The sequence below is a fragment of the Dasypus novemcinctus genome, chromosome 12 (genome assembly GCF_030445035.2).
Source record: "Dasypus novemcinctus isolate mDasNov1 chromosome 12, mDasNov1.1.hap2, whole genome shotgun sequence".
In the NCBI taxonomy this organism is placed as follows: Eukaryota; Metazoa; Chordata; class Mammalia; order Cingulata; family Dasypodidae; genus Dasypus; species Dasypus novemcinctus.
In genome coordinates, this window is record NC_080684.1 from 34,794,764 (window position 1) to 34,809,730 (window position 14,967).

Genomic DNA, 14,967 nt, shown 5'->3' on the forward strand with positions numbered 1-14,967 from the left:
TCACCTGCATCACCACCTTCAGAGAAAAGGAACAGCCTTCTGCACAAATATGGGCATATCTGCATACTGCATTACAATCCCTGCTACAAATGTGAAAAGAGACACCAATACCTTTGCTCAGAGACATTGCTTACCCTGGAATTCAGCTCTATAGAACTGGGAGAGGTAAGCTTAGAATTCCCACTGTTAAGAAAAAATTGGTCCTTGCTGTGCCCTTTGAAGGCTCTTCAGTTCTCCACTTCCAGTGTAGTCACAGCCTTAAAATCTTAGAACTCTTCTGCACAGCAGTTAATCAAATAAGCCCAGTTTTTTGAGATCACTGTTGAATTTTATTCAGCATTCCCCAAATTAATCTTAGATTTTGGTATCAAGCTGGTTTTTCCCACCAGCACTCACTTAAATTTGTATTTTAGATAGAATGCACTGAATTTTGTTATCTTTCTCTTTACCTTGTTGGGATCGGCACTTCTGTCAGGCCTGAAAGAAGAACAGCTGGTGACAGCCTCACAAAGGCAACGATGGGGTGATCCAGAGTATCCACCTCTCCAACCAGGACATTGGAGGCCTCTGCTCCAGTGGGAATTTTTTTCATGAAATGAAGGTCCACCTGAAAGCCCAAAAGAACCTTCATACAACTTGGGAGCCACTGCCTCAAACATTAATCAGCCTCCTCATACTTTACATTCATGTGCCATTTTACAGTGTACCAAATGTTTTCTCACATTATCTTATTTGGTCCTTAAAATAACCCTGTAATGTGGACAAGAAAAGTCTTATTAGCACCATTAGAAAAATAAAATTATATATATATATATGAACACCTGAGACCCAGAGAGGTGTTGATTTAAATTGGAATTTAAATCCAGGTGTTCTGGGAAGGAGACTTGGCCCAATGGATAGGGCGTCCGTCTACCACATGGGAGGTCCGTGTTTTATCCCTCCTTGATCTGTGTGGAGCTTGCCTCCTTGATCTGTGTGGAGCTTGCCCATGCACAGTGCTGATGCATGCAAGGAGTGCACATGGGAGTCCCATGTGCAAGGAGTGCGCCCCATAAGGAGAGCTAAAGAAAGTTCAGCCTGCCCAGGAATGGCGCTGCACACATGGAGAGCTGACGCAGCAAGATGACACAACAAAAAGAGACACAGATTCCTGTGCTACTGACAACAGAAGCAGACAAAGAAGAACACGCAGCAAATGGACACAGAGAACAGACAACTGGGGGGGGGAATAAATAAATCTTTAAAAAATAATAATAAATAAATAAATAAATCCAGGCGTTCTGATTAGAATCTATTACACAATGCTTCCTCAAAGAGAAATGTTCTTACAGCTCTGAATCACACGGTTTCCATTTTCAAGTACTTGAATGCTTTGTCAGAGGTTTCCATTTTTCCTAATGATCAGAGCCATAACATGGTACTATCTGTGTAGACCAGAGGAAGGACCAATTGGAGGTGAGGAGAATAAGGCCTGAACTAGTCACTGCAGAAAGGCACTGCCTTGCTGGAGGCCTCAGGTACCAAAGTCACAGTTCCCAAGAAGAGCTTCAACCACGAGGTAGTTTTAGTGTATTTGCCAAAATATCATTTTAGCAAAACCCTTAGAGGTAAAAAGGGAGTTGCTGAAAAGCAGGTGCCAAAAAATAACTCTGAAAACTTGGGAAGCACGTGCCATGGAAAACTCTAAAGTCAGTGGTTGGTCTGAGTTTTAGCATGTTGAATCTGGGGAACACACTGATGAGTCAATTTCAATCAGGCTGGGATAAAAGGGGGAAGGCATAAGCAGATGGGTCACTTATTATGCAGAAGGAGTTCTGGTCTTGAAGAAAGGGATTTGAAATACCAAAACTTACCCAGCCTCTAGAACCTGGACCCCATGCTCCACTAGGGAAAACTTCAGGCCTATAAGCCAACTTCCCATGTTTCTGCTCACCTTGCTTAAATCCACTGGACTATGTTCGCAATTTCCTCCATTTTTCACTTCAAGATTTGTAGCTGGAACAGACTGAGGAGACACTGTTTGACCTATTTGGAGTTAATCAAATGGAATTCTCTGAGTCTTTGCCCTTTTCCCCCTCTGATCCATTCCCATCCATTATCAGTTGGCTATGACCATTTCCTGCAAAGCCAGCATGAGAAGAGGTTGAGATGGCTATGAAGCCTAGACCCACACTTACCTATCTAGAGTTAGGGCTGAAGGAAAGGCAGAAGTCTTATTACTTCTGCACCTTCTGCCTGAATACACTCATGATTCTTTTTTGTCTCTATTAACCAGAAGTGCATATCAGAGACTCCTATGAAGGACTTTTTAAAATTATAGATTCCCAGATGTATTTCCTGCACATTGTGATTCAGTAAATGTGAGGACCAAGAGACCAATACTGATTAGACCCTGCCCTGCCTGACCACAGAAAAGGTAACCAACCAGCTGTTGAAATTCATTACATACTTATAATCCACCATGAACCATGCTAAGAGTTTTACGTGGATTAATTCATTGACGCCTCACCAGTAATCTTATGGGGTAGGTTCTATCGTTAACTTTATTTTACAGATGAGAAAACAAGGAGGTTGCCCAAAGTCACACACTCTGCAGGTGGTGATGTCAGAATCTCAATCTAGAAGCCTGTTCAAGAGCCTATACTACTGTATTTTGTATTTTGTTTGGTTCAAAAAAAAAAAAGAAAAAAAAGAATTGAACTTCTCTGTCCCCAAATGATCCACAATGTGGCTATTTCTCAAAAGCCAAGTCAGTGCTGAGGCCACCCTGGGGCACAAATCCCTCACCTCAGACCCACTGAGGTCTATCTAAGGCATTCATCCCTAGCGCCACAAGACAGATGTAGATACTAGTTCCAACCACCCATCTTACCAATCACTGAAAAGTCCTAACATTCTAAGTGGAACTGGAAGCATATTGGACAAATAGAGCCTTGCCTTCTAACAAATTACCATCTCCAACTAGTTCTCAAATGTCTTATTTAAAAGGACAGATAACATTCACTCCTAAAAATCCTACCATTTTTATCCATCGAATGAGGATCAGACTGCTTCTTGCCAACCTCAGCAAAGGAACGAACAATGGGAATGAGGTTGTTTCTCTTCTTTTCATTCTGATGATGGTGCTTTTTGAGAAGGGCTTCCCGTACTTTAACCCTCATGCTGTCATTCAGGTCACTGGACAGTTCTTGCTGGTCCAAGATCAGGTCTGGAAAATAGGTGCTGACATGAACACTCAAACTTAGGTCAAAGGACCCGGGAGGCCAAACGTCAGGTGGGACTGGGGGTGATGGGCAGGGGATAGGAGGAAGCAGCTCTGGCAGGGTCACTGAGATACAGTTTCAGTTTCTGTGTCTGAAAGAGCTATTTGATGATAGCATCTGTGAAAAGTTATACTTTATTCATGTAACAAATCATTATTATTAGACATAGAAACTATTAGGCACTTAGTATAAGCCAGGAACTATACTATGAACTTTTATATATTATTTAGTCTAATACTGACAAAAATACTGAGAAATAGGTATTATTATTATAATTTTCCAGTTGAGGAAACTGAGGCCCAATCAATTACAAAATTTCCCAACGTGCTACAGCTAGTAACCCATACTTGAAATAGAAAAAGGGTTAGAGCAATCTTTAGTTAATCTGCCAGTTGAGAAGAGTCAAGCTGAGGGAGAAAGCCCCAGCATACCCAGGTGTTTCTCAAATTCCATTTCCAAAGCAGAGTAACAACACACAGTCACACTGTTAGATCTTTCCCTTCAATTTTCTTTATGTCTTCCCTCACTGCCCAATTAAAAATACTGTTTTTAACGCTATTTAATTTTTTTTAGGGCTTTTTTTTTTTTTAAGATTTATTTATTTATTTCTCCCCACCACCTTGTGGTTTGCACTTGCTATCTTCTCTCTGTTCATTCACTGTGTGTTCTATGTCTGCTTGTCTTCTCTTTAGACAGTGCTGGGAAACAATCCTGGGACCTTCTAGAGTGGGAGAGAGGTGCTAAATCTCTTGCACCACCTTAGCTCCCTGGGCTGCTGCATCTCCCATTGTCTATCCTCTGTGTCTCTTTTTGTTGCATCATCTTGCTGTGCCAGCACTCCTGCACAGGCCACTACTCTCTGCAGGTCAGCTTGCCTTCACCAGGAGGCTCCAGGAATCAAACCCTGTACCTCCCATATGGTAGATGGGAGCCCAATTGCTTGAGCCATATCTGCTTCCCTTAACTCTCTTTACCTCTTTTTTTCTCTTCACAATTCCCAACTGCCCCTTTCTCCAAATATTATCAAAACATGTCTCTATTGTTTCATCTACCGCAGTTGTTTCCATATCTATTTCCCCCACTAAAGGGTGAGCTCCTTAGGAGTAGACACTGTATCTTATCTCTTTACCAAACCCCGCCCCTGGCATATTATCAAGCATGTAGATATAAAATAAAAATCTGCTGCATGAACAAGCAAATGAAAGAATTAAAAAGAAGAAGAAGGACCATGTCAATATGAATTCCATAATAAGCTTGTGAAATAAGTAGGGCATTTTATTAGTTTGAAATCCATCCACAGGCAAGGATATTGAGATTGGGAAGGTTAGTGACTTGCCTAAGGACACAGAGACATCTTATTCTTTACACTACACCTCTTAATTTACATGGAACTTCTGTTTCCCTAACCTTACCTGAAATTTCTTCTATGCTATTTGCACGCATGTCCAGAAGAACCGTTCCATTAATAAGGCAGCTTCTTAGTTCAAAGAGACTGTGCAATGAAAGGGTTGCCACATAAGGCTTGCTCCAACGTTCTCCCCCATCCTCAACATCTTCTTCAAACTTCAGCCACCTGAAAGCATTACAAATAACTAGATGCCAAAGGTAGAAAATGAGGACTTTTCCAGAGATAATCTTTAATGGAAGCCACAAAGAAAGACATTTGGATATCATATAGAACATACTGAGATTTAATCTACATGTTCAGGTACATTGGCAAGTGAAAAAATCAGATTATAAAACAGTACAAGACTGAGTTTGATTCCATTTTTGCTTAAAGAAATTTATAAAACTATAAGCATACATATGTATAAGACCAAAACACTATATATTCCTTATTATCCCTGGGGTAGTAGGATTACAGATCATTTTCTTTTTCTTTTCTTTTCTGCTTATCTTTATTTTCTATAATGAGCATGCAGTACTTGTAAAATTAAAAAGTAGATTTATATCCTCTGGACACATTGAAGAATCACATAAATACTATTTTTCTGTGTTTCCAACCACAAACCAGAAGTACCTCACTAACAAAAGATGTTAATAATAGGGAAGACTGGGTGTTGGATATATGGGAACTCTCTGTATTCTCAGTTTTTCTGTAAATCTTAAACTGTTCTTAAAAATAAAAGCCAGGCAGCGGACTTGGCCCAGTGGTTAGGGCATCCATTACCACATGGGAGGTCCACGGTTCAAACCCTGGGCCTCGACCCATGTGGAGCTGGCCCACGCGCAGTGCTGATGCGTGCAAGGAGTGCCCTGCCACGCAAGGGTGTCCCTGCGTAGGGGAGCCCCACGCGCAAGGAGTGCGCCCCATAAGGAAAGCTGCCCAGTGCGAAAGAAAGTGCAGCCTGCCCAGGAATGGTGCCGCACACACAGAGAGCTGACACAACAAGATGACACAACAAAAAGAAACACAGATTCCTGTGCCGCTGACAACAACAGAAGCGGACAAAGAAGACGCAGCAAATAGACACAGAGAACAGAAAACTGGGGTGGAGGGCAAGGGGAGAGAAATAAATAAATAAAATCTTTTAAAAAATAAAATAAAAGCCAGCAGCAGTGATTTGAATGACCATTAGACGTTCATAAAGACAGAATGACAAGACTAATTACCGTTTCACCTGGTGTCAGATTGATTGGCCTGTTTTAATCCTATCTACCCATGGAAAACATCCATAGCTACAGTGGGCATCCTGGAAGAGCTGTTTCAGTGAGAACCAGAGCCACGTTTTGCTAGTTACCCACCTTGCCTTGTTCCCCAAGGTTCAGACATGCTGGCTTTTCATCGTTCGTAAGGCTCACTGGTCAGTTACTAGACAAGGAGCCCTAAACATGACACTGGTTATCTGTGGGCTCTTCTGGGGTTTGAGCCTAACACAAGCATGGTCTCTCTACAACTGTCCCAGGAAACCTATTCCCAGGCTGACTCTAATCCCAAGGATCTCTATGAGGAAGTTAAAAACCTCAAAAATTCTGGGACTTTCAGTGAATTAAACCCAAATGACCATATGAGTTATCTTCAGAAAAAGTCTGGAGCGTTGCTATGCCTGTTGGGCTTTAGTTCTAAGCCAAGGTGGCACCTTCAGGCATCTTCTAAGTGGGTCCTTAACATCGTAATAGCCCAAGAACTGCTCTGGTCCCTAAACAAAGGAGCAAGAACCCCCTGAAAGTTATGTGTTTATGTACCAGTCCCAAGTACAAGGTCAACTGGCCTAGTTGTGACCAGACATCAGGAGACCAACACCACGAGGCCCCACAGGAGACTCTGGAATATCCGACCCTGCATCAGTCATCCCTTTTCCCCAAAGAAATAAAAGGCAGACAGGCTGTAACTTGCCAAAAGATGCACATTTGCCAATTTAAGAAGATCCTGACCCAAATTATTTGAGGGTCTCACCTGGCTGTCTCCTTCCACTCAGCGTCTTCTCCCTCTTTCATGCAGATCTCATCTAGCTCTGTGAACAGCTCATGAGGCACATGCTCTTCATCTTCCTCGGTGCCAAGAATGAACTGTACACGCTGAGATGGTGTGTCTAGAAAATCAACCATAGAGAAGGTGTGCTCCTAGCCTCAAAGTTAGAATACAAACAGCATTCTGCCTTATTAGCACATCTGGGTAGTCTAACAACTTCAGGAATGTATAAAAGATAATCTTGAATGCACATCAAAAATATTTATCTCTAGTGGGGGGAAAACTATTCTGTGAAGCATTTTCATGGAAAGAAAAATTTATTTTATTTATTTTTTTTTTGAAAGAAAAATTTATAAACTAAGACTACTTATAGGAAACCCACAAGAAACTGGAAATCTGATTAATTTGATTAAAAGGAATGACTAATTCTCCAGCAAACGATTTCAACCTGATATGGTATTGATTTTTGGAACCTAAGCTGTGATGTTTTCAGGATTCTTACAGGCATTTCTTCTTTCTGGAAGCAAGGTCTGAAAAACCTACAGAAGTACTAGAGAATCAGAATCACCTGCTTGATGTCCATCACATTCCCTCAGCCTCACTAAAACTCCCAGACACAGACACCCACCCCTCTCCTGAGCATGTTACCATGTGCCAGAGCCTCCGGGCCTTCCTCCCCCTGGCTGGCTCCTTTGCCCCGTGCCCGTCTCCGGTGTTTCTGGCCATGGGTTCGGTGGTGCCGATGGCCCTGCCGACCCAGTGGCATCCGAACCCCCACGTACAGAGTTCTGTGACCTGGAAAGAAGCAGAAGGTCCATTGGAGGGAACTCCTTTAGTAAAAGAAGCCTAGCACATTTAAGAGGGAGAAAAGGGAAACGGACTTGGCCCAGTGGTTAGGGCGTCCGTCTACCACATGGGAGGTCCGCAGTTCAAACCCCGGACCTCCTTGACCCGTGTGGAGCTGGCCCATGCACAGTGCTGATGCACGCAAGGAGTGCCCTGCCACGCAGGGGTGTCCCCCGCGTAGGGGAGCCCCATGTGCAAGGAGTGACCCTGTAAGGAGAGCCGCCCAGAGTGAAAGAAAGTGCAGCCTGCCCAGGAATGGCGCCACCCACACTTCCCCTGCTGCTGATGACAACAGAAGTTGACAAAGAAACAAGACGCAGCAAATAGACACATAGAACAGACGAGGGGGAAGGGGGAAGGGGAATTAAATAAATAAATCTTTAAAAAAAAAAAAAAAGAAGAAAGAGGGAGAAAAGATCACAGTTCTTTGGCCTGGTCACACCACCAAAATGACAAAACTTCCAGACCTAAACACATAGAGATCTTGGGTTGAAGCACTCTTTGTTCATCCTGTATGTGGTGGCAAACCTCACAGGAACGTTGTGAAATCAAAGGAAATAATGTGTATAAAGGTGATTTGCATCCTGTAAAGGCCAATATAGATGCTAGTAATTGCTATTACAATATAGATGCTAGTAACTGCTAGTAGATGCTAGTAATTGCTAGTAATTAATAGTAATTGCTATTACAAATGACAATTTGACTGAGTGATTAAAAAAAAAAGAAAAGCAATATAGTTACTCTCTGATAATCTTAGCAAGTCTTGGTAGGGTGGTAATTTAGAAGAGTGGTTAAGAGCACAAGATCAAGGGAAGCAAATTTGGCCCAATAGGATAGGGCATCTGCCTCCACATGGGGGGTCCAAGGTTCAAACCCTGGGCCTCCTTGACCCGTGTGATGAGCTGGCCCATGCGCAGTGCTGATGCATGCAAGGAGTGCTGTGCCACACAGGGGTGTCCCCCGCGTAGGGGAGCCCCATGCGCAAGGAGTGCGCCCGTAAGGAGAGCCGCCCAGTGCGAAAGAAAGTGCAGCCTGCCCAGGAATGGTGCCGCCCACACGGAGAGCTGACGCAGCAAGATGATGCAACAGAAAGAGACACAGATTCTGGGTGCTGCTGATAAGAATAGAAGCGGATACATAAGAACACACAGGGAATGGACACAGAGAGCAGACAACTGGGCGGGGGGGAGGCTGAGGCGGAGAAAGAAATAAAAAATAAATCTTAAAAAAAAAAAAGAACAGGACCTGAGTCAGCCTGCTTGGTTCCAAAAGTTAGCTTCATCATTCACAAGCCATGTGACCTTGAACAAGTTACCTAATTTCTCTGTGATTCATCTTTAAAAGGGAGAACTAAAGCTTATTATTTAAAAAAAAAAAAAAACTTATTATTTAAACTCAAAGGTTTTTCATGAGTAATAATGTATATAAAATTCTTAGCACAATGCCTGAAACAAATGTTAGCAGCCAATACATTTTTTTATTATAAGATTTATTTTTATTTTTTAATTTATTTCTCCCCACCCCCTCACTGTTTGCACTTGCTGTGTGCTGTCTTTAGGAGGCACCTGGAACTGAACCCAGGACCTCCAAAGTGGGAGGGAGAAGCCTAATCACTTGAACCACCTCTGTTTCCTGCTCTGTTGCATCTCTCATTATAGCTTTCCTTCTTGTGTCTCTTGTTGCATCATCTTGTGTCGGTTCACCACGCCTGCCCATCACATCAACTTGCTGTCTTGCTCATTTTTCTTTAGGAGGCACCAGGAACCTCTGCTACCTGCTTTGTTGGGTCTCCCATTATGTTTTTCTTCTTGTGTCTTTTGTCATGTCTTCTTGTTGTGTCAGCTTGCCACACCTGCCCATCACACCAGCTCAGTGTCTTCTTTAGGAAGCACTGGGAACTGAACCATGGTCCTCCCATGTGGTAGGTGGGAGCTCAGTCACCTGAACCACATCCACTTCCCAGCCAATACATTCTAGGATTAGCTTCCATTATTTTTTTCTCCATGGAATAGAAAACCTAAAATAGTATTGAGAGGCTAATTACCAATCATAAGGAGCATAAAGATGGGATTAAAGAGATGTTAAATACTGTACAAAGAAAGAGGAACCTTAGAAAATAAGTGATTCAGTTGTGTTTCTCTCTAGTTCCTCCTCTTTCATTCCTTCTATAAATCTGCTTTTTGTGTTGATCGTGACTTCCAGGCCTCTTTTACCTCCACCTGGCTTTACTTGCTGTAGCAGTTTGCCATGGTTATGAATTCCAAAAATAGATATTGGATTATGTTTGTAATCTGATCTGTAACCTGGGCAGGACTGAGTTATGATTAGGGCCTTGGTAGGTGAGGACTCACAGATAAAAGGCATGGAAAAGAACAGAGTTGAGGGTTTCTGGTGTTGGTGTTTTGATGTTGGAGTTTGATGCTGAAGTCTTAAGCCAGAGCCCGGGGGAAAGAGACAGAGCTGTTTGCTTGATAGTCTACAGCTGACCTTGTGGAGGAACCAGAGGAGCTGAGCCCAGAGGAACCCAGAAAGCCTGAACCCTCACAGACGTCAGCAACCATCATGCTCCAACATGTGGAAATAGACTTTGGTGAGGGAAGTAACTTATGCTTTATGGCCAAGCAACTGTAAGCTCCTACCCCAAATAAATACCCTTTATAACAACCAGCAGATTTCTGGTATTTTGCATCAGCACCCCTTTGGATGACTAATACACTTGCCTTCCTGCCAAGCCTGGAGCCCTGAGTGAATAGCTTCAGCTATGCTCTCTTCAATATCACCCTCAGCTCACCTTTCCCAATTTTTGTCCAGTGACTGCTATTCAGCAATCTGGATCTCAGGCTGACTCCCTGGATCTTCCACCACAGAAACTGTTCCAATCTTAGCCACCGTCTTTAAATATATATTCCTTCCTCCGAGCAAGTGATCTGACTTCACATTTACTGAGCAGACTTGGGCCACCTCATGTAAACTCCTTCCATCTCAAACTGGTTCTCTTTCCTCCCCTTAGCTTCTCCTCTTTGCTGGGAAAACAACCAAGGCTCTTCATCCCATGGCCTCACAATCCCTCTGGAGTCTCACTGCATCAGTTATCCTCTGTCTCTCCTCTCCATTCATCCTTTCCATGGGTTTTTCCTTACTATTAATACCAGCAAGTTCTCCTCTCCCTTGTCTTTATTTTTTACTTTCTTTTGTTTTTTTAACCCCTTTTAAAATTAAAGTAAATAGATCACATAAAACGTTACATTAAAAAAACATAAGAGGTTCCCATATAACCCACTCCCCACCCCTCACCCCCATTGTCTTCGTAAATTGTATTTTTTGAAGATACACACATCACAAAAAAGGTTACATTATAAAAAAATAAGAGGTCCTGTATACCCCCCATCCCCCCACCCCACTCCTCCCCCATTAACAACCTCCCCCCTCATTGCAGCACACTCATCGCACTTGGTGAACACATTTTGGAGCACTGCTGCAACACATGGATAATAGTTTACCCTATAGTTCACACTCTCCCTCAGTACATTCAGTGGGTTAGGGAAGGATATATAATGTCCAGTACCTAACCCTGCAATATAATTTAGGACAACTCCAAGTCCCAAAAATGCCCCGTCATCACATCTCTTCTTCCCTCTCCCTGCCCTCAGCAACTACTGTGGCCACTTTCTCCATGTCAATAATACAATTTCTTCTATTACTAGTCACAATAGTTTTATAGTAGAATATCAATAAGTCCACTCTAATCCATATTTTATTCCTCCATTCTGTGGGCCCTGGAATGGTGATGTCCACTCTACCTCTATATCATGGATGGTGGATGCAATTCTTCTACTTCCAGCGGTAGGCACTCTTGATTCCCTGGTGTGGTGGTTGACCATCTTCACTTCCCTTTTGGTGACCTCCAGCTTATCATAGACTTCACCCATGTAAGCATCAGCTTGCAACCTTCCTCTCCCCCTGCCCCAAATTCCTTTAAGCCTATCTTCCAGTCTCTAGCTCTCCGAGACAGCTTGGTTTGCTTATTTCATATCAGAGGAGTCATGCAGTATTTGTCCTTCAATGCCTGGCTTGTTTCACTCAACGTAAGGTCTTCAAGATTCACCCATGTTATCACATGTGTTTGTACTGTATTCCTTCTTATAGCTGAGTAGTATTCCATTGTATGTATATACCACATTTTATTTATCCATTCATCTGTTGATGGGCATTTGGGTTGATTCCAACTTTTGGCGATAGTGAATAGTGCTGCTATGAACATTGGTGTGCATAAATCAGTTTGTCTCCTTATTTTCAGTTCTTCTGGGTATATACCCAGCAGTGGGATTGCTGGGTCATATGGCAAATCTACAGCTAACTTTTTGAGAAGCTGTCAAACTGTCCTCCAGAATGGCTGGATCCTTCTGCATTCCCACCAGCAGTGGATGAGTGTTCCCTTTCCTCCACATCCTCTCCAGCACTTGCAGTCTTCTGTTTTTTTCATAGTTACCAGTCTTATGGGAGTAAGATGGTATCTCATTGTAGTTTTTTTTTTAAAAGATTTATTTATTTATTTAATTTCCCCCCCTCCCCTGGTTGTCTGTTCTTGGTGTCTATTTGCTGCGTCTTGTTTCTTTGTCCGCTTCTGTTGTCGTCAGCGGCACGGGAAGTGTGGGCGGTGCCATTCCTAGGCAGGCTGCTCTTTCTTTTCACACTGGGCGGCTTTCCTCACGGGCGCACTCCTTGCGCGTGGGGCTCCCCCACGCGGGGGACACCCTTGCGTGGCACGGCACTCCTTGCGTGCATCAGCACTGCGCATGGCCAGCTCCACACGGGTCAAGGAGGCCTGGGGTTTGAACCGCGGACCTCCCATATGGTAGACGGACGCTCATTGTAGTTTTGATTTGCATTTCCCTAATAGCTAGTGATTTTGAGCATTTTTTCATGTGCTTTTTAGCCATTTGTATTTCTTCTTTGGAGAAGCGTCTGTTCAGTTCTTTTGCCCATTTTTAAAATGGGTTGTTTGTCTTTTTATTTTCGAGATATAGGAGTTCTTTATATATGCAGGATATAAGTCTCCTATCAGATATACAGTTACCAAATATTTTCTCCCATTGGGTAGGCTGTCTTTTCACTTTCTTGACAAACTCCTCTGAGGTGCAGAAGGCTTTAATTTTGAGGAAGTCCCATTTATCTATTTGTTCTTTTGCTGCTCATCCTTTGCGTGTGAAGTTCATGAAGCCATTTCCTATTACAAGGTCCTGTAGATGATTCCCTACATTGTTTTCCAAGGTCTTAATGGTCTTGGCTATTATATTTAGGTCTTTGATCCATCGAGTTGATTTTTGTATAAGGTATGAGATGGTAGTCGTCTTTCTTTCTTTTGCATATGGATATGCAATTCTCTTAGGCACCATTTGTTGAAGAGGCCATTCTCTCCCAGTTGAGTGGGCTTGGTGGCCATTTCAAATATCAGATGACTGTATATATGAGGATCTATACTGGAACCCTCAGTTCAGTTCCATTGGTCAGTGTGTCTATTCTCATGCCAGTACCATGCCGTTTTCACTACTGTAGCTTTATAGTATGTTTTGAAGTCAGGTAGTGTGATTCCTCCGATTTCATTTTTATTTTTCAACATGTCTTCGGCTATTTGGGGCCTCTTTCCAAATAAATTTCATAGTTAGTTTTTCTAGTTCATTTTAAAAATGCTGTGTTGATTTTTATTGGAATTCATTGAATCTGTAGATAAGTTTTGGTAGGATAGACATCTTAATATTTAGTCTTCCTATCCATGAACAGGGAATATTTTCCCACTTATATGGTCTTCTTTGATTTCCTTTAACAGTGTTATATAGTTTTCTGTGTATAAGTCTTTTACATCTTTAGTTAAATTTATTCCTAGGTATTTGATTTTTTTATTGACTATTGTAAATGGCATTTGTTTCTTGATTTCCTCCTCAGATTGCTCATCATCAGTGTACAGAAATGCTACTGATTTTTGTGCATTGATCTTATAACCTGCGACTTTACTGAACTCATTTATATAAGTTTTAGAAGTTTTGTTGTAGATTTCTCAGGGCTTTCTACATATAGGATCATGTCATCTGCAAATAGTAAAATTTTGACTTCTTCCTTTCCATTTTGGATGCTTTTTATATCTGGTTCTTGCCTCAGTGCTTGAGCAAGTACTTCTAACACAATGCTAAATACAAGGGGTGATAGTGGGCATCCTTGCCTTGTTCCTGATCTTAGAGGGAATGATTTTAGGATTTCACCATTGTAAATGATATTAGCTATGGGTTTTTCATATATACCCTTTATCATGTTCAGAAAGTTTCCTTCTATTCCTATCTTTTGCAGTGTTTTTATCAAGAAAGGGTGCTGTATTTTGTCAAATGCTTTTTCTGCAACTATAGATATCATCATGTGGGTTTTTTTCCTTCAGTCTGTTTATGTGGTGTATTATATTAATTGATTTTCTTATATTGAACCATCCTTGCATACCAGGAATGAAACCCACTTGGTCACGGCGTATAATTCATTTAATGTGTTGTTGAATACGATTAGCAAGTATTTTGTTGAGGATTTTCACATCTAGGTTCATTAGAGAGATTGGTCTGTAATTTTCCTTTCTTATGGTGTCTTTGTTTGGTTTTGGTATTAGGGTAATTTTGGCATCATAAAATGAGTTAGGCAATGTTCCTTCTATTTTGATTTTTTGGAAAAGTTTAAGCAAGATTGGTGTTAGTTCTTTCCAGAATGGTTGGTAGAATTCACCTGTGAAACCATCTGGCCCAGGGCTCTTCTTAGTTGAGAAGTTTTTAATGACTGATTCTCTTTACTTGTGGTTGGTTTATTGAGATCATCAATTTCTTCTTTCATCAATGTAGGCTGCTTATGTGTTTCTAGGAATTTGTCCATTTCCTCTAAATTGTCTTTCTTGTCGGAATATAGTTTTTCAAAGTATTCTCTTATGATAATCTTTATTTCAGTGGGGTCAGTGGTGATATCCCCTTTCTCATTTCTTATTTTGTGTATATGCATCTTCTCTCATTTTTCCTTTGTTAGTCTAGCTAAGGGTTTGTTAATTTTACTGATCTTCTCAAAGAACCAGCTCTTTGTTTTGTTTATTTTCTTGAGTGCTTTCTTATTTTCTATTTTATTTAATTCTGCTCTGATCTGTTATTTCTTTCTTCTTTCTTTGGTGTTTGTTGTTTTTTTTCTAATTCCTCCAATTGTGCCATTAGTTCTTCAATTTTAGCTCTTTCTTCTTTTTTGAGGTAGGATTTTATGGCTATGAATTTCCCTCACAGTAGAGCTTTTGCTGCATTCCATAAGTTGATATGTTATATCATCATTTTCATTAGTTTCAAGGTAGTTATTGATTTCTGTTGAGATTTCTTCCTTGACCCACTGTTTTCTAAGAGTATGTTGTTTAACTTCCGTATCTTGGTGCCAAATCTG

The 14,967-nt window shown here is 41.6% G+C and overlaps 1 protein-coding gene across 2 annotated transcripts in view; it reads right to left on the reverse strand.

The window, feature by feature from the left end:
- SLC4A8 (solute carrier family 4 member 8) overlaps window positions 1–14,967 on the reverse strand; it is an 84,234-nt gene that overhangs the window by 44,004 nt on the left and 25,263 nt on the right. For both annotated transcript variants that reach the window (XM_058308206.2, XM_058308209.2), the window contains exons 3-8: window positions 7,324–7,470; window positions 6,661–6,796; window positions 4,676–4,836; window positions 3,020–3,208; window positions 1,934–2,025; window positions 450–607 (exon numbers count right to left, since the gene is read on the reverse strand). In XM_058308206.2, the coding sequence (XP_058164189.1) occupies window positions 450–607; window positions 1,934–2,025; window positions 3,020–3,208; window positions 4,676–4,836; window positions 6,661–6,796; window positions 7,324–7,470 (883 nt within the window). The remainder of the gene's footprint in view (window positions 1–449; window positions 608–1,933; window positions 2,026–3,019; window positions 3,209–4,675; window positions 4,837–6,660; window positions 6,797–7,323; window positions 7,471–14,967) is intronic.